The 19999-nt window shown below is 46.8% G+C and overlaps 1 protein-coding gene across 1 annotated transcript in view; it reads left to right on the top strand.

The window, feature by feature from the left end:
- Positions 1–19999, top strand: part of TONSL (tonsoku like, DNA repair protein) — a 388651-nt gene that overhangs the window by 287471 nt on the left and 81181 nt on the right. Inside the window, exons 19-23 of the mRNA XM_053715495.1 lie at positions 12259–12415; positions 12656–12734; positions 12843–13150; positions 13262–13433; positions 13939–14114. Of these exons, the coding sequence (XP_053571470.1) occupies positions 12259–12415; positions 12656–12734; positions 12843–13150; positions 13262–13433; positions 13939–14114 (892 nt within the window). The remainder of the gene's footprint in view (positions 1–12258; positions 12416–12655; positions 12735–12842; positions 13151–13261; positions 13434–13938; positions 14115–19999) is intronic.

Genomic DNA, 19999 nt, shown 5'->3' with positions numbered 1-19999 from the left:
GCCTATTTTCGTTTTCAGTCTGGCTTATAGGACCTCTATAGAGGGTTTTGTTCCTGCAAAAATCGTATTTAAGGGCAGGTAGGAGCCACAGTAGAGCTGTGGCAGTGTGTTTGACTGTTTGTTAACAGGTTTAATGTTTTTCTAATTCGTTTTTGGGCCTGAGGGGTTAATCATCCATTTGCAAATGGGTGCAATGCTGTTTTAGTCCCTTATACACACTGTAAAAATTTCGAAGAGTTTAGTCCTGCATATGTCCTGCATCTCATGACACTACTTTTTAACACTGTTTTGCAGTTTATGTGCTAGTTTATTTCTCTTAAGGCACAGTACCGTTTTTATATTATTGCTTTTTTCACATTTATTAAAGTGTTTTCCAAGCTTGCTGGTCTCATTATTAGTCTGTTAATCATGTCTGACATAGAGGAAACTCCTTGTTCATTATGTTTAGAAGCCATTGTGGAACCCCCTCTTAGAATGTGTACCAAATGCACTAATCTTTCTATAAGTTATAAAGACCATATTATGGCTTTTAAAGATATCACCTGAGGTTTCTGAGACTGACAAAAGGGAGGTTATGCCATCTAGCTCTCCCCACGTGTCAGAACCTATAACTCCCACTCAAGGGACGCCAAGTACATCTAGCGCGTCCAATGTGTTTACCTTACAAGACATGGCGGCAGTTATGAATCATACCCTCACAGAGGTATTGTCGAAACTGCCAGGGTTACAAGGAAAGCGAGACAGCTCTGGGGCTAGAACAAATACAGAGCTCTCTGACGCTTTAGTAGCTATGTCTGATATACCCTCACAATGTGCAGAAGTTGAAGCAGGAGAGCTTCTATCTGTGGGTGACTTCTCTGATTCAGGGAATAGTCCCAGAGAAATTGTGTAAAATGGACAAATACTTTGCAGTGCCTGTTTACACTGACGTTTTTCCAATCCCTAAGAGGTTTTCAGAAATTATTACTAAGAAATGGGATAGACCAGGTGTACCGTTCTCTTCCCCTCCTGCTTTTAAAAAGATGTTTCCTAGCTATAGATGCCGCTACACAGGACTTGTGGCAGACGGTCCCTAAGGTGGAGGGAGCAGTCTCTACCCTAGCTAAGCGTACAACTATTCCTGTCGAGGACAGTTGTGCTTTCCTAGATCCTATGGATAAAAAATTAGAGGGTCTCCTTAAGAAAATCTTTATACAACAAGGTTTTATTCTCCAGCCTCTTGCATGCATTGCCCCAGTCACTGCTGCAGCGGCTTTCTGGTTCGAGTCTCTGGAGGAGGCTCTACAGGTAGAGACCCCGTTGAATGATATCCTTGACAGGCTTAAAGCTCTTAAGTTAGCCAATTCATTTTTTTTTGACGCCGCTTTTCATTTAACCAAGCTAACGGCTAAAAATTCAGGTTTTGCCATTCAGGCGCGTAGGGCGCTATGGCTTAAATCCTGGTCAGCTGATATTACTGGAGGAAAAGGCCACGCCCTTCCCCAGGATAGGTCCAACAAGTTAAGGACCAAACAAACTAATTTTCGCTCCTTTCTAAACTTCAAGAGTGGCGCAGCTTCATCTTCCTCTTCTACAAAACAAGAGGGAAATTTTGCCCAGTCCAAGCCAGTCTGGAGACCTAACCAGGCTTGGAACAAGGGGAAACAGGCCAAAAAGCCTGCTGCTGCCTCTAAGACAGCATGAAGGAGTAGCCCCCGATCCGGGACCGGATCTAGTGGGGGGCAGACTTTCTTTCTTCGCCCAGGCTTGGGCAAGAGACGTCCAGGATCCCTGGGCTCTGGAGATTGTTTCCCAGGGATATCTTCTGGATTTCAAAGCTTCATCTCCAAAGGGGAGATTTCATCTCTCACAATTATCTGCAAACCAGATAAAGAGAGAGGCATTCTTACATTGCGTTCAAGACTTACTAGTTATGGGAGTGATCACCCAGTTCCAAAGGAGGAACAGGGGCAGGGCTTCTATTCAAATCCGTTTATAGTTCCCAAGAAAGAGGGAACTTTCAGACCTATCTTGGATCTCAAGATCCTAAACAAATTTCTCAGGGTCCCATCCTTCAAGATGGAGACTATTCGAACCATCCTACCTATGATCCAGGAGGGTCAATATATGACTACCGTGGATTTAAAGGATGCTTATCTACATATTCCGATACACAGGGATCATCATCAGTTCCTCAGGTTGGCCTTCCTAGACAGGCATTACCAGTTTGTGGCTCTTCCCTTCGGGTTAGCCATGGCACCAAGAATATTTACGAAGGTTCTAGGGTCCCTTCTGGCGGTTCTAAGACCGCGGAGTATAGCAGTGGCCCCTTACCTAGACGACATCCTGATACAGGCGTCGACTTTTCAAATCGCCAGGTCCCATACGGGCATTGTTCTGGCATTCCTGAGGTCTCACGGGTGGAAGGTGAACGAAGGAAAGAGTTCGCTCTCCCCTCTCACAAGAGTTTCCTTCCTAGGAACTCTGATAGATTCAGTAGAAATGAAGATTTATCTGACAGAGGTCAGGTTGTCAAAACTTCTAACTTCCTGCCGTGCTCTTTATTCCACTTCTCATCCGTCAGTGGCTCAGTGTATGGAGGTAATCGGATTAATGGTAGCGGCAATGGACATAGTTCCATTTGCCCACCTACATCTCAGACCACTGCAACTTTGCATGCTCAATCAGTGGAATGGGGAATACACAGATTTGTCCCCTCTACTGAATCTGGATCAAGAGACCAGGGATTCTCTTCTCTGGTGGCTATCTCGGGTCCATCTGTCCAAGGGAATGAGTTTCCGCAGGCCAGAATGGACTATAGCAACGACAGATGCCAGCCTTCTGGGCTGGGGTGCAGTCTGGAACTCCCTGAAGGCTCAGGGTTCGTGGACTCAGGAGGAGGTCCTCCTTCCGATAAACATTCTGGAACTAACAGCGATATGCAATGCTCTTCAGGCTTGGCCTCAGCTAGCTGCGGTCAGGTTCATCAGATTTCAGTTGGACAACATCACGACTGTAGCCTATATCAACCATCAGGGGGGAACAAGGAGCCCCCTGGCAATGTTGGAGGTTTCAAAGATAATTCTATGGGCAGAGGTTCACTCTTGCCATCTCTCAGCTATCCATATCCCAGGAGTAGAGAACTGGGAGGCGGATTTTCTAAGTCGGCAGAGTGGGGAGTGGGAGCTCCATCCGGAGGTATTTGCCCAGTTGATCCAACTATGGGACAAACCAGAACTGGATCTCATGGCGTCTCGTCAGAACGCCAAGCTTCCTTGTTACGGGTCCAGGTCCAGGGATCCCAAGGCAGCGCTGATAGATGCTCTAGCAGCGCCCTGGTCCTTCAGCCTGGCTTATGTGTTTCCACCGTTTCCTCTGCTCCCTCGTCTGATTGCCAAGATCAAGCAGGAGAGAGCTTCGGTGATCTTGATAGCCCCTGCGTGGCCACGCAGGACTTGGTATGCAGATCTGGTGGACATGTCATCCTTTCCACCATAGACTCTGCCGCTAAGGCAGGACCTTCTACTTCAAGGTCCCTTCAAACATCCAAATCTAATTTCTCTACGTCTGACTGCTTGGAGATTGAACGCTTGATTCTATCAAAGCATGGTTTTTCCAAATCGGTCATTGATACCTTAATTCAGGCTCGAAAGCCTGTCACCAGGAAAATCTATCATAAGATATGGTGTAAATATCTTCATTGGTGTGAATCCAAGGGTTTCTCATGGAGTAAGGTCAGGATTCCTAGGATATTATCTTTTCTCCAAGAAGGATTGGAGAAGGGATTGTCAGCTAGTTCCTTAAAGGGACAGATTTCTGCTCTGTCTATTCTTTTGCACAAACGTCTGGCTGAGGTTCCAGACGTTCAAGCGTTTTGTCAGGCTTTAGTTAGAATCAAGCCTGTGTTTAAACCTGTTGCTCCGCCATGGAGTTTAAATTTAGTTCTTAAAGTTCTTCAAGGGGTTCCGTTTGAACCTTTACATTCCATAGATATTAAGCTTTTATCTTGGAAAGTTCTGTTTTTAGTAGCTATCTCCTCGGCTTGAAGAGTTTCGGAGTTATCTGCTTTACAGTGTGATTCCCCTTATCTGATTTTCCATGCAGATAAGGTAGTGTTACGTACCAAACCTGGGTTTCTTCCTAAGGTGGTATCTAATAAGAATATCAATCAGGAGATTGTTGTTCCTTCACTATGTCCTAATCCTTCTTCAAAGAAGGAACGTCTATTACACAATCTTGATGTGGTTCGTGCTTTAAAGTTTTTTTTACAAGCTATGAAGGATTTTCGTCAAACATCTGCTTTGTTTGTTGTCTACTCTGGACAGAGGAGAGGCCAAAAGGCTTCGGCAACTTCTCTTTCTTTTTGGCTAAGAAGTATAATACGCTTAGCTTATGAGACTGCTGGCCAGCAGCCTCCTGAAAGAATTACAGCTCATTCTACTAGAGCAGTCGCTTCCACATGGGCTTTTAAACATGAGGCCTCTGTTGAACAGATTTGTAAGGCGGCGACTTGGTCTTCGCTTCATACCTTTTCTAAATTCTATAAATTTGATACTTTTGCTTCTTCGGAGGCTATTTTTGGGAGAAAGGTCTTACAGGCAGTGGTGCCTTCCGTTTAAGTTTCCTGCCTTGTCCCTCCCTTCATCCGTGTCCTAAAGCTTTGGTATTGGTATCCCACAAGTAATGGATGCACCCGTGGACTGGATACACCTTTACAAGAGAAAACAAAATTTATGCTTACCTGATAAATTTCTTTCTCTTGTGGTGTATCCAGTCCACGGCCCGCCCTGTCATTTTAAGGCAGGTGTTTTTTATTTTTAAACTACAGTCACCACTGTACCTTATAGTTTCTCATTTTTTCTTGCTTGTCTTCGGTCGAATGACTGGGGGTGGCAGTTAGGGGAGGAGCTATATAGACAGCTCTGCTGTGGATGTCCTCTTGCAGCTTCCTGTTGGGAAGGAGGATATCCCACAAGTAATGGATGAACCCGTGGACTGGATACACCACAAGAGAAATAAATTTATCAGGTAAGCATAAATTTTGTTTTTCTCTTGTTAAGTGTGTTCAGTCCACGGGTCATCCATTACTTATGGGATATATTCTCCTTCCCAACAGGAAGTTGCAAGAGGATCACCCAAGCAGAGCTGCTATATAGCTCCACCCCTCACATGTCATATCCAGTCATTCTCTTGCAAGTCTCAACAAAGGAGGTTGAGAGGAGATAGGAGTAACATTCTTCAATCAAAAGTTTATTATTTTAAAATAGCACCGGAGTGTGCTGTTTGTTCTCTCAGGCAGTATTTAGAAGAAGAATCTGCCTGCGTTTTTTCTATGATCTTAGCAGACGTAACTAAGATCCACTGGCTGTTCTCGCACATTCTGAGGAGTGGGGTATCTTCGGAGAAGGGAATAGCATGCGGGGTCCCCCGCAAATGAGGTATGTGCAGTAAAATATTTTCTAGGAATGGAATTGACTATGAAAACACTGCTGTTACCCATATGACGTAAGTACAGCCTTTAATGCAGTAGTAGCGACTGGTATCAGGCTGATAAATGTATGCGCAGTTGAGTTATTTTCTAAGGACTAGAATTTAACTTTAAATACTGTTGGTACTAAAATAAATGTATGAGCCTTAACTGCAGTAGAAGCGACTGGTAGCAGGCTTAGTGATAACTTTGCATAACACTGGACAGTTGTTTTTTAAAACGTTTACTGGGATGTTATTTGTTTTGTGAGGTACTTTGGTGATAAATCTTTTTGGGCATGATTTTTTTCCACATGGCTAACGTATATTTCTGCATAGACACCGTTATATCAGGTCTCCCACTGTTGTGATATGAGTGGGAGGGACCTTTTTTTAGCGCCTTGTTGCGCAGTTAAAATTCTAGCACAGTCTTCCTGCTTCTTCCTCTTTGATCCAGGACGTCTCCAGAGAGCTCAGGGGTCTTCAAAATTCATTTTTGAGGGAGGTAATCAGTCACAGCAGACCTGTGACAGTGTGTTTGACTGTGAGAAAAGCGTTAAATCTTAAATTGATTATCCGTTTTGGGTATTGAGGGGTTAATCATCCTTTTGCTAATGGGTGCAATCCTCTGCTAATTTCATACATTTACTGTTTAAAATTGGTTGCTATAACCGTATTAGTTCATTGTTATTTCAACTGTGACAGTTTTTTGTTGTTGTTTTTTTGTGTTTTTAAAAGCGCTGCAGCGTTTTTTATATTGCTTGAAAACTTATTGAAAGAAATTTCCAAGCTTGATAGCTTCATTGCTAATCTGTTTAAACATGTCTGACACAGATGAATCTGCTTGCTCATTATGTTTAAAGGCCAATGTGGAGCCCAATAGAAATCAGTGTACCAATTGTATTGATGTTACTTTAAATAAAAGTCTGTCTTTACCGGTAAAGAAATTATCACCAGACAACGAGGGGGAAGTTATGCCGCCTAACTCTCCTCACGTGTCAGTACCTTCGCCTCCCGCTCAGGAGGTGCGTGAGATTGTGGCGCCAAGCACATCAAGGCACTTACAAATCACTTTACAAGATATGGCTAATGTTATGAAAGAAGTATTATCTAATTTGCCTGAGTTAAAAGGCAAGCGCGATAGCTCTGGGTTAAGGACAGAGCGCGCTGATGATATGAGGGCCATGTCTGACACTGTGTCACAATTTGCAGAACATGAGGACGGAGAGCTTCATTCTGTGGGTGACGGATCTGATCCAGGGAGACCGGATTCAGAAATTTTAAATTTAAGCTTGAGAACCTCCGTGTATTACTAGGGGAGGTATTAGCGGCTCTGAATGATTGCGACACGGTTGCAATCCCAGAGAAATGATGTAGGCTGGATAAATACTATGCGGTACCGGTGTGTACTGACGTTTTTCCTATACCTAAAAGGCTTACAGAGATTATTAACAAGGAGTGGGATAAACCCGGTGTGCCTTTTTCCCCTCCTCCGATATTTAGAAAAATGTTCCCAATAGACGCCACCACACGAGACTTATGGCAGACGGTCCCTAAGGTGGAGGGAACAGTTTCTACTTTAGCCAAGCGTACCACTATTCCGGTGGAGGATAGTTGTGCTTTCTCAGATCCAATGGATAAAAAATTAGAAGGTTACCTTAAGAAAATGTTTGTTCAACAAGGTTTTATATTACAGCCCCTTGCATGCATTGCGCCCGTCACTGCTGCAGCGGCTTTCTGGTTTGAGTCTCTGGAAGAGGCTATTTGCACAGCACCATTGGATGAGACTTTGAACAAGCTTAAAGCCCTTAAGCTAGCTAATGCATTTGTTTCGGATGCCGTTGTGCATTTAACCAAACTAACGGCTAAGAACTCCGGATTCGCCGTTCAGGCGCGCAGAGCGCTATGGCTTAAATCCTGGTCAGCAGATGTAACTTCTAAATCTAAATTGCTTAATATTCCTTTCAAAGGGCAAACCTTATTCGGGCCCGGCTTGAAGGAGATTATTGCTGACATTACTGGAGGTAAGGGTCACACCCTTCCTCAGGACAGGGCCAAATCAAAGGCCAAACAGTCTAGTTTTCGTGCCTTTCGTAATTTCAAGGCAGGAGCAGCATCAACTTCCTCCGCTCCAAAACAGGAAGGAACTGCTGCTCGTTACAGACAGGGTTGGAAAAGCAACCAGTCCTGGAACAAGGGCAAGCAGGCCAGAAAGCCTACTTCTGCCCCTAAGACAGCATGAAGAGAGGGCCCCCTATCCGGAAACGGATCTAGTGGGGGGCAGACTTTCTCTCTTCGCCCAGGCTTGGGCAAGAGATGTCCAGGATCCCTGGGCGTTGGAGATTATATCTCAGGGATACCTTCTGGACTTCAAAGCTTCTCCTCCACAAGGGAGATTTCATCTTTCAAGGTTATCAGCAAACCAAATAAAGAAAGAGGCTTTTCTTCACTGTGTACAAGACCTCCTAGTAATGGGGGTGATCCACCCAGTTCCGCGGACGGAACAAGGGCAAGGATTTTACTCAAATCTGTTTGTGGTTCCCAAGAAAGAGGGAACCTTCAGACCAATCTTGGACCTAAAAATCTTAAACAAATTCCTAAGAGTTCCATCATTCAAAATGGAGACTATTCGAACCATCCTACCCATGATCCAAGAGGGTCAGTATATGACCACAGTGGACTTAAAGGATGCCTACCTTCACATACCGATTCACAAAGATCATTATCGGTACCTAAGGTTTGCCTTTCTAGACAGGCATTACCAGTTTGTAGCTCTTCCCTTCAGGTTAGCTACGGCCCCGAGAATTTTTACAAAGGTTCTGGGCTCGCTTCTGGCGGTACTAAGACCGCGAGGCATAGCGGTGGCTCCGTACTTAGACGACATTCTGATACAACCGTCAAGTTTTCAAAATGCAAAGTCTCATACAGAGATAGTTCTAGCATTTCTGAGGTCGCATGGGTGGAAAGTGAACATGGAAAAGAGTTCTCTGTTACCACTCACAAGGGTTCCCTTTCTAGGGACTCTTATAGATTCTGTAGAGATGAAGATTTACCTGACGGAGTCCAGGTTATCAAAAATCCTAAATGCTTGCCGTGTCCTTCATTCCATTCCAAGCCCATCAGTAGCTCAGTGCATGGAAGTAATCGGCTTAATGGTCGCGGCAATGGACATAGTGCCATTTGCGCGCCTGCATCTCAGACCGCTGCAATTATGCATGCTGAGTCAGTGGAATGGGGATTACTCAGATCTGTCCCCTTTACTAAATCTGGACCAGGAGACCAGAGATTCTCTTCTCTGGTGGTTGTCTCGGATTCATCTGTCCAAGGGAATGACTTTTCGCAGACCAGATTGGACGATTGTAACAACAGATGCCAGCCTTCTAGGCTGGGGCGCAGTCTGGAATTCCCTGAAGGCTCAGGGATCATGGACTCAGGAGAAGAAACTCCTTCCAATAAACATTCTGGAATTAAGAGCAATATTCAATGCTCTTCTAGCTTGGCCTCAGTTAGCAACACTGAGGTTCATCAGATTTCAGTCGGACAACATCACGACTGTGGCTTACATCAATCATCAAGGGGGAACCAGGAGTTCCCTAGCGATGTTAGAAGTCTCAAAGATAATTCGCTGGGCAGAGTCTCACTCTTGCCATCTGTCAGCGATCTACATCCCAGGCGTGGAGAACTGGGAGGCGGACTTTCTAAGCCGCCAGACCTTTCACAAGGGGGAGTGGGAACTTCACCCGTAGGTATTTGCTCAACTGATTCTTCGTTGGGGCGAACCGGAACTGGATCTCATGGCTTCTCGCCAGAACGCCAAGCTTCCTTGTTACGGATCCAGGTCCAGGGACCCGGGAGCGGTGCTGGTAGATGCACTAGCAGCTCCTTGGGTTTTCAACATGGCTTATGTGTTCCCACCGTTTCCGTTGCTGCTTCGTCTGATTGCCAGGATCAAACAGAAGAGAGCATCGGTGATTCTGATAGCGCCTGCGTGGCCACGCAGGACCTGGTATGCAGACCTAGTGGACATGTCGTCCTGTCAACCATGGTCTCTGCCTCTGAGGCAGGACCTTCTACTTCAGGGTCCTTTCAACCATCCAAGCCTAATTTCTCTGAGGCTGACTGCATGGAGATTGAACGCTTGATTCTATCAAAGCGTGGTTTCTCGGAGTCGGTTATTGATACATTGATACAGGCTCGGAAACCGGTTACCAGAAAAATTTACCATAAGATATGGCGTAAATATTTACATTGGTGTGAATCCAAGAGTTACTCATGGAGTAAGGTTAGGATTCTTAGGATATTGTCTTTTCTACAAGAGGGTTTAGAAAAGGGTTTATCCGCTAGTTCGTTAAAGGGACAGATTTCTGCTCTGTCTATTCTTTTACACAAACGTCTGGCTGAGAATCCAGACGTTCAGGCTTTTTGTCAGGCTTTGGCTAGGATTAAGCCTGTGTTTAAAACTGTTGCTCCTCTGTGGAGCTTAAACTTGGTTCTTAAAGTTCTTCAGGGTGTTCTGTTTGAACCCCTTCATTCCATTGATATTAAGCTTTTATCTTGGAAAGTTCTGTTTTTGATGGCTATTTCCTCGGCTCGAAGAGTCTCTGAGTTATCTGCCTTACATTGCGATTCTCCTTATCTGATTTTTCATTCAGACAAGGTAGTTTTGCGTACTAAACCTGGGTTTTTACCTAAGGTTGTTTCTAATAGGAATATCAATCAGGAGATTGTTGTTCCATCATTATGTCCTAACCCTTCTTCAAAGAAGGAACGTCTTTTGCATAATCTGGACGTAGTCCGTGCCCTGAAGTTCTACTTACAGGCAACTAAGGATTTTCGGCAAACTTCTTCTGTCGTTTATTCTGGACAGAGGAGAGGTCAAAAGGCTTCGGCCACCTCTCTCTCTTTTTGGCTTCGTAGCATAATACGTTTAGCCTTTGAGACTGCTGGACAGCAGCCCCCTGACAGAATTACAGCTCATTCCACTAGAGCTGTGGCTTCCACCTGGGCCTTTAAGAATGAGGCCTCTGTTGAACAGATTTGCAAGGCTGCAACTTGGTCTTCACTTCATACCTTTTCAAAATTTTACAAATTTGACACTTTTGCTTCTTCGGAGGCTGTTTTTGGGAGACAGGTTCTACAGGCAGTGGTTCCTTCTGTTTAAAGTTCCTGCCTTGTCCCTCCCATCATCCGTGTACTTTAGCTTTGGTATTGGTATCCCATAAGTAATGGATGACCCGTGGACTGAACACACTACAAGAGAAATAAATTTATCAGGTAAGCATAAATTATGTTTTTTCCTGAAGTTGTGAATTCTAACAACATTAGTAGAGAAATTGTTGTCCCTTTCTTGTGTCCTAATCCTTACATTCTTTGGATGTGGTGAGAGCTTTGAAATATTATTTTGAAGCTACTAAAGATTTCAGGAAGACTTCTAGTCTATTTGTTACATTTTCTGGTCCTAGGAAAGGTCAGAAAGCTTCTGCTATTTCCTTGGCTTCTTGATTAAAGCTTTTGATTCTTCAAGCTTATTGGAGTCGGGTCAGGCCCCGCTTTAGAGAATTACAGCTCATTCTACTAGATCAGTCTCCACTTCGTGGGCTTTTAAGAATGAAGCTTCAGTTGATCAAATTTTCAAGCGGCAACTTGGTCTTCTTTGCATACATTTACTAAATTCTACCGTTTTGATGTATTTGCTTCTTCAGAAGCAGTTTTTGGTAGAAAAGTTCTTCAGGCAGCTGTTTCAGTTGATTCATCTGCTGATGTTTTAAAGGGACAGTAAACCTTAAAAATAATGTTATATAATTCTGCACATAGTGTAGAATTATATAACATTATTTAAGTGCTATAGTTCTAAAAGCCTTTTTTACCTTTTAATATGTAAAAAATATGGCGCTTTTACAGACCTGCTCTCTGCTGAGCGGGTCTGTTATATTTAGTCAGCGCATCGGGCCAGCTGTATAGTCACAGCCCGGCCCGACCGTGCCATAAGACTAAGTGCAGCTCGCTCCTGTCACAGGAGCGAGCTGCACTTAGTGCTATGGCGCGGTCGGGCCGGGCTGTGACTATACAGCTGGCCCGATGCGCTGACTAAATATAACAGACCCGCTCAGCAGAGAGCGGGTCTGTAAAAGCGCCATATTTTTTACATATTAAAAGGTAAAAAAGGCTTTTATAACTATAGCACTTAAATAATGTTATATAATTCTGCACTATGTGCAGAATTATATATAACATTATTTTTAAGGTTTACTGTCCCTTTAAGTTTTTCTTGTCATTTGAAGAATAAACTTATAATTTGGGTTGTGGATTATTTTTTCAGGGGAAAATGGCTGTTATTTATTTTTATCCCTCCCTCTCTAGTGACTCTTGCGTGGAGTTCCACATCGTGGGTATTGATATCCCATACGTCACTAGCGCATGGACTCTTGCCAATTACATGAAAGAAAACATAATTTATGTAAGAATTTACAAGATAAATTAATTTCTTTCATATTGGCAAGAGTCCATGAGGCCCACCCTTTTTATGGTGGTTATGATTTTTTTGTATAAAGCACAATTATTTCCAATTCGTTAAACTGAATTGTGGGTGTGGTGAGGGGTGTATTTGTAGGCATTTTGAGGTTTGGGAAACTTTGCCCCCCCTGGTAGGATTGTATATCCCATACGTCACTAGCTCTTGGACTCTTGCCAATATGAAAGAAATTAATTTATCTTGTAAATTCTTACATAAATTATGTTTTATCCTCTAGTGTCCCCAACATATAATTATCCTCTATCTCCGCCATCCATGACACGTTCTGTCTCTATCCTTAGTGACCGGGACGCTTTAGAAATATCATGGCTTGCTGACCAGGCTTCTCAGCGGTATTACCAGAGCTGCGGTCTGCTGCCCCGACTCAACCTGAAGAAAGATGGAGCCTTGCTGGCCCCTCGAGATGTGATCCTGCATGTGCTACAGAGTAACGAGGAGGTGGGCTATTTACAGATCACTTGTCTCTAGGATATGGACTAAACTGTTCTTAGTATCAGAACCCTCTCCATGTGCTCCAGTGTCATCAGAACCCTCTCTCTGTGCCCTCTGATACTCGCACACCCTATCCTCTCTGTGTCTTATATAGTAGAGTGAAGTTACCTGAGTTACATAGCGACATGGAACACTAATTCCTTGGTTTGTTTTATGGTTTTAACCACAGTTCCTTCTTGTGTTTAGGTTCTAGCAGAGGTTCACTCCTGGGATTTACCGCCTATCACAGACAGGTATAAGAAGGCCTGCCAGAGCTTGGCTGTGGGTGAGTCTTGTGTTTTTGTTTTTTCCCCTTGGGTCTGTTGTATTGGGGTTTTTCTCCTGTTATCCTTTCTCCTTTCTCATTGCGATCTAACTGCCCTCTTAATCTTAGAGGAGAACCGATTGGTATTGAAAGCCTTGGAGAGGCAGGAATTGAGCCCATCTCTATCTTTGTGCCGGTTGTCTCTACGCTCGCGAGATCTCTGCCCCCTGCTCCGTGCCCTGAAGCTCCAGACTACTTTACGTGAGCTGCACCTGTGTGGGAATGTACTCGGAGACAGTGAGGCAGGAGAGCTTTTAGGCACTCTCAGCACCATGCCCAACCTCACCCATCTCAATCTCTCCTGCAACCGACTCACCCATGAGGGTGTCAGACGCCTGAGCCCACCGACCAGTGCCCCTGAAAACCAGGCCTTTAAGGTGATACTTTGGTTGTCGCAAACACAAATCTATAAAATTACAACAGTTTGACATTTTTCAGACACTGTTTATTGCAAGTTCTGATTTTAACATCTTTTTCTTTCATCCTAGAGTTTAGAGGAGTTGGACCTGAGTATGAACCCTCTGGGGGACAGCTTGGCACAGCCATTGGCCTTTTTGCTCCACTGCTGTCCTGTGCTCCATTCCCTGCATCTGCACGGCTGCCAGCTGTCTGCCAAGTTCCTGCAACAGTACCGCCTCCTGCTGGCCGATGCTTTCCGAGGTCAGACTTTCCACTGTGTAACACAATCCTCAGCCATTCTCTCTCTCACAATCCACTCAGCTCCCCTAATCATGAGGTCACATGACAAATCCTCATTGTCCTTCTCCGGCTACTTATATCCCACCCAGAACTGCCCTTCTAGTGGTGTCACCGCTCACTCAACCCCACTCTCCTTATGTCAACATAATTCTCCCTCTCTCTTGGCGGGGGCACACGTTCATAACCTGCCTACAGTGCCAGGTCCTTGCCCTCCAATCTGTCCTTTTTTACTAAGTATACGCTGCCCCATCTAGTCTCCATGCCAGAGTCACACACTCCCACCCCCAGCCAGCTCTCCTCCGGAGGTCACAACCTATTCCATCCCATATAGTCAGGGACTCGCTTTGTATGCCCCTTGTAATACAATTAAAGATATAATTTAAGGGAATGTTATTGTATAATGATAGAAGGATGTGGTTTTATGTTTGACAAAGAAGACCTGTTCTGAAGTATCACACTATTCCAGGTGCTGTGCATCTGAAGAACATCTCCCTCTCCAATAATCCCCTGAGCTCCACTGGTGTAGAGCTGGTCCTGAAGACTGTATCACATGAGGTTGTATCACAGCTAGAACTGAGAGCTGTGACTGCTGGAAATAGAGAAGGGCTTCTTATGGAACCTCTGATGCGGTATCTGACCCAGGTTAGTAACTGTAGCTGACACTCATCTACTGCATAGGAGGAGGTGTGCACAATTAGTGACAAAGGCAAGACTCTTACCTTGCAGTAGTGCTAGAGGCAGAAGAGAGTCTCACCATGCAGTAGTGCTAGAGACAGAAGAGGGTCTCACCATGCAGTAGTGCTAGAGACAGAAGAGGGTCTCACCATGCAGTAGTGCTAGAGACAGAAGAGGGTCTCACCATGCAGTAGTGCTAGAGACAGAAGTGAGTCTCACCATGCAGTAGTGCTAGAGACAGAAGAGGGTCTCACCATGCAGTAGTGCTAGAGACAGAAGAGGGTCTCACCATGCAGTAGTACTAAAGGCAGAAGAGAGTCTCACCATGCAGTAGTGCTAGAGACAGAAGAGGGTCTCACCATGCAGTAGTGCTAGAGGCAGAAGAGAGTCTCACCTTGCAGTAGTGCTAGAGGCAGAAGAGGGTCTCACCTTGCAGTAGTGCTAGAAGCAGAAGAGGGTCTCACCATGCAGTAGTGCTAGAAGCAGAAGAGGGTCTCACCATGCAGTAGTGCTAGAGGCAGAAGAGGGTCTCACCATGCAGCAGTACTAGAGGCAGAAGAGAGTCTCACCTTGCAGTAGTGCTAGAGGCAGAAGTGAGTCTCACCATGCAGCAGTACTAGAGGCAGAAGAGAGTCTCACCTTGCAGTAGTGCTAGAGGCAGAAGAGAGTCTCACCATGCAGTAGTGCTAGAGGCAGAAGTGAGTATCACCTGGCAGTAGTGCTAGAGGCAGAAGAGGGTCTCACCATGCAGTAGTGCTAGAGGCAGAAGAGGGTCTCACCATGCAGTAGTGCTAGAAGCAGAAGAGGGTCTCACCATGCAGTAGTGCTAGAGACAGAAAGGGGTCTCACCTTGCAGTAGTGCTAGAGGCAGAAGAGGGTCTCACCTTGCAGTAGTGCTAGAGGCAGAAGAGGGTCTCTCCCTTGCAGTAGTGCTAGACGCAGAAGAGGGTCTCCCCCTTGCAGTAGTGCTAGAGGCAGAAGAGAGTCTCACCTTGCAGTAGTGCTAGAGGCAGAAGTGAGTATCACCTGGCAGTAGTGCTAGAGGCAGAAGAGGGTCTCACCATGCAGTAGTGCTAGAGGCAGAAGAGGGTCTCACCATGCAGTAGTGCTAGAAGCAGAAGAGGGTCTCACCATGCAGTAGTGCTAGAGACAGAAAGGGGTCTCACCTTGCAGTAGTGCTAGAGGCAGAAGAGGGTCTCACCTTGCAGTAGTGCTAGAGGCAGAAGAGGGTCTCTCCCTTGCAGTAGTGCTAGACGCAGAAGAGGGTCTCCCCCTTGCAGTAGTGCTAGAGGCAGAAGAGAATCTCCCCTTGCAGTAGTGCTAGAGGCAGAAGAGGGTCTCATCTTGCAGTAGTGCTAGACGCAGAAGAGGGTCTCTCCCTTGCAGTAGTGCTAGAGGCAGTAGAGGGTCTCACCATGCAGTAGTGCTAGAGGCAGAAGAGAGTCTCACCTTGCAGGAGTGCTAGAGGCAGTAGAGGGTCTCACCTTGCAGTAGTGCTAGAGGCAGAAGAGGGTCTCACCTTGCAGGAGTGCTAGAGGCAGAAGAGGGTCTCACCATGCAGTAGTGCTAGAGGCAGAAGAGGGTCTCACCTTGCAGTAGTGCTAGAGGCAGAAGAGGGTCTCACCATGCAGTAGTGCTAGAGGCAGAAGAGGGTCTCACCTTGCAGTAGTGCTAGAGGCAGAAGAGGGTCTCAACTTACAGTAGTTCTAGAGGCAGCAGAGGGTCTCCCCTTGCAGTAGTGCTAAAGGCAGAAGAGGGTCTCACCATGCAGTAGTGCTAGAGGCAGAAGAGGGTCTCACCATGCAGTAGTGCTAGACACAGAAGAGAGTCTCACCTTGCAGTAGTGCTAGAGACAGAGGAGAGTCTCACCATCAGTAGTGCTAGAGGCAGAAGAGAGTCTCACCTTGCAGTAGTGCTAGAAGCAGAAGAGAGTCTCACCTTGCAGTAGTGCTAGAGGCAGAAGAGGGTCTCACCTTGCAGTAGTGCTAGAGGCAGAAGAGGGTCTCACCTTGCAGTAGTGCTAGAAGCAGAAGAGAGTCTCACCTTGCAGTAGTGCTAGAGGCAGAAGTGAGTCTCACCTTGCAGTAGTGCTAGAGGCAGAAGAGGGTCTCACCTTACAGTAGTGCTAGAGGCAGAAGAGGGTCTCACCTTACAGTAGTGCTAGAGGCAGAAGTGAGTCTCACCTTGCAGTAGTGCTAGAGGCAGAAGAGGGTCTCACTATGCAGTAGTACTAGAGGCAGAAGAGGGTCTCACCTTGCAGTAGTGCTAGAGGCAGAAGAGGGTCTCAACTTACAGTAGTTCTAGAGGCAGCAGAGGGTCTCCCCTTGCAGTAGTGCTAAAGGCAGAAGAGAGTCTCACCTTGCAGTAGTGCTAGAGACAGAAGAGAGTCTTACCTTGCAGTAGTGCTAGAGACAGAAGAGAGTCTCACCTTGCAGTAGTGCTAGAGGCAGAAGAGGGACTCACCTTGCAGTAGTGCTAGAGGCAGAAGAGGGTCTCACCATGCAGTAGTGCTAGAGGCAGAAGAGGGTCTCACCTTGCAGTAGTGCTAATGGCAGCAGGGGGTCTCACCTTGCAGTAGTGCTAGAGGCAGAAGAGCGTCTCACCTTGCAGTAGTGCTAGAGGCAGAAGAGGGTCTCACCTTGCAGTAGTGCTAGAGGCAGAAGAGGGTCTCACCTTGCAGTAGTGCTAATGGCAGCAGGGGGTCTCACCTTGCAGTAGTGCTAGAGGCTGAAGAGGGTCTCACCTTGCAGTAGTGCTAATGGCAGCAGGGGGTCTCACCATGCAGTAGTGCTAGAGGCAGAAGATGATCTCACCATGCAGTAGTGCTAGAGGCAGAAGAGAGTCTCACCTTGCAGTAGTGCTAGAGGCTGAAGAGGGTCTCACCATGCAGTAGTGCTAGAGGCAGAAGAGAGTCTTACCTTGCAGTAGTGCTAGAGACAGAAGAGAGTCTCACCTTGCAGTAGTGCTAGAGGCAGAAGAGGGTCTCACCTTGCAGTAGTGCTAGAGGCAGAAGAGGGTCTCACCTTGCAGTAGTGCTAGAGGCAGAAGAGGGTCTCACCTTGCAGTAGTGCTAATGGCAGAAGAGGGTCTCACCTTGCAGTAGTGCTAGAGGCTGAAGAGGGTCTCACCATGCAGTAGTGCTAGAGGCAGAAGATGATCTCACCATGCAGTAGTGCTAGAGGCAGAAGAGAGTCTCACCTTGCAGTAGTGCTAGAGGCTGAAGAGGGTCTCACCATGCAGTAGTGCTAGAGGCAGAAGAGAGTCTTACCTTGCAGTAGTGCTAGAGACAGAAGAGAGTCTCACCTTGCAGTAGTGCTAGAGGCAGAAGAGGGTCTCACCTTGCAGTAGTGCTAGAGGCAGAAGAGGGTCTCACCATGCAGTAGTGCTAGAGGCAGAAGAGGGTCTCACCTTGCAGTAGTGCTAATGGCAGCAGGGGGTCTCACCTTGCAGTAGTGCTAGAGGCAGAAGAGCGTCTCACCATGCAGTAATGCTAGAGGCAGAAGAGAGTCTCACCTTGCAGTAGTGCTAGAGGCAGAAGATGATCTCACCATGCAGTAGTGCTAGAGACAGAAGAGGTTCTCACCTTGCAGTAGTGCTAGAGGCAGAAGTGAGTCTCACCATGCAGTAGTGCTAGAGGCAGAAGAGAGTCTCACCATGCAGTAGTGCTAGAGACAGAAGAGGGTATCACCTTGCAGTAGTGCTAGAGACAGAAGAGGGTCTCACCTTGCAGTAGTGCTAGAGGTAGCAGAGAGTCTCACCTTGCAGTAGTGCTAGAGGCAGAAGAGGGTCTCACCTTGCAGTAGTGCTAGAGGCAGAAGTGAGTCTCACCATGCAGTAGTGCTAGAGGCAGAAGATGATCTCACCATGCAGTAGTGCTAGAGGCAGCAGTGGGGTCTCACCTTGCAGTAGTGCTAGAGGCAGAAGAGCGTCTCACCTTGCAGTAGTGCTAGAGGCAGAAGAGCGTCTCACCTTGCAGTAGTGCTAGAGGCAGAAGAGCGTCTCACCTTGCAGTAGTGCTAGAGGCAGAAGAGGGTCTCACCTTGCAGTAGTGCTAGAGGCAGAAGTGAGTCTCACCTTGCAGTAGTGCTAGAGGCAGAAGAGGGTCTCACCTTGCAGTAGTGCTAGAGGCAGAAGAGCGTCTCACCTTGCAGTAGTGCTAGAGGCAGAAGAGCGTCTCACCTTGCAGTAGTGCTAGAGGCAGAAGAGCGTCTCACCTTGCAGTAGTGCTAGAGGCAGAAGAGGGTCTCACCTTGCAGTAGTGCTAGAGGCAGAAGTGAGTCTCACCTTGCAGTAGTGCTAGAGGCAGAAGAGAGTCTCACCTTGCAGTAGTGCTAGAGGCAGAAGAGAGTCTCACCTTGCAGTAGTGCTAGAGGCAGAAGAGGGTCTCACCTTGCAGTAGTGCTAGAAGCAGAAGAGGGTCTCACCATGCAGTAGTGCTAGAAGCAGAAGAGGGTCTCACCATGCAGTAGTGCTAGAGGCAGAAGAGGGTCTCACCATGCAGCAGTACTAGAGGCAGAAGAGAGTCTCACCATGCAGCAGTACTAGAGGCAGAAGAGAGTCTCACCATGCAGCAGTACTAGAAGCAGAAGAGGGTCTCACCATGCAGCAGTACTAGAGGCAGAAGAGGGTCTCACCATGCAGTAGTGCTAGAGGCAGAAGAGGGTCTCACCTTGCAGTAGTGCTAGAGGCAGAAGTGAGTCTCACCATGCAGCAGTACTAGAGGCAGAAGAGAGTCTCACCTTGCAGTAGTGCTAGAGGCAGAAGTGAGTCTCACCATGCAGCAGTACTAGAGGCAGAAGAGAGTCTCACCTTGCAGTAGTGCTAGAGGCAGAAGAGAGTCTCACCTTGCAGTAGTGCTAGAGGCAGAAGTGAGTATCACCTGGCAGTAGTGCTAGAGGCAGAAGAGGGTCTCACCATGCAGTAGTGCTAGAGGCAGAAGAGGGTCTCACCATGCAGTAGTGCTAGAGGCAGAAGAGAGTCTCACCATGCAGCAGTACTAGAGGCAGAAGAGAGTCTCACCTTGCAGTAGTGCTAGAGGCAGAAGAGAGTCTCACCTTGCAGTAGTGCTAGAGGCAGAAGTGAGTATCACCTGGCAGTAGTGCTAGAGGCAGAAGAGGGTCTCACCATGCAGTAGTGCTAGAGGCAGAAGAGGGTCTCACCATGCAGTAGTGCTAGAAGCAGAAGAGGGTCTCACCATGCAGTAGTGCTAGAGACAGAAAGGGGTCTCACCTTGCAGTAGTGCTAGACGCAGAAGAGGGTCTCACCTTGCAGTAGTGCTAGAGGCAGAAGAGGGTCTCTCCCTTGCAGTAGTGCTAGACGCAGAAGAGGGTCTCCCCCTTGCAGTAGTGCTAGAGGCAGAAGAGAGTCTCACCTTGCAGTAGTGCTAGACGCAGAAGAGAATCTCCCCTTGCAGTAGTGCTAGACGCAGAAGAGGGTCTCTCCCTTGCAGTAGTGCTAGAGGCAGTAGAGGGTCTCACCATGCAGTAGTGCTAGAGGCAGAAGAGAGTCTCACCTCGCAGGAGTGCTAGAGGCAGTAGAGGGTCTCACCTTGCAGTAGTGCTAGAGGCAGAAGAGGGTCTCACCTTGCAGGAGTGCTAGAGGCAAAAGAGGGTCTCACCTTGCAGTAGTGCTAGAGGCAGAAGAGGGTCTCACCATGCAGTAGTGCTAGAGGCAGAAGAGGGTCTCACCTTGCAGTAGTGCTAGAGGCAGAAGAGGGTCTCAACTTACAGTAGTTCTAGAGGCAGCAGAGGGTCTCCCCTTGCAGTAGTGCTAAAGGCAGAAGAGGGTCTCACCATGCAGTAGTGCTAGAGGCAGAAGAGGGTCTCACCATGCAGTAGTGCTAGAGGCAGAAG

Source organism: Bombina bombina, chromosome 5 (assembly GCF_027579735.1).
Source record: "Bombina bombina isolate aBomBom1 chromosome 5, aBomBom1.pri, whole genome shotgun sequence".
In the NCBI taxonomy this organism is placed as follows: domain Eukaryota; kingdom Metazoa; phylum Chordata; class Amphibia; order Anura; family Bombinatoridae; genus Bombina; species Bombina bombina.
The sequence above is the reverse complement of the archived record's forward strand: the minus strand, read 5'-3'. Positions and strand labels throughout refer to the sequence as shown.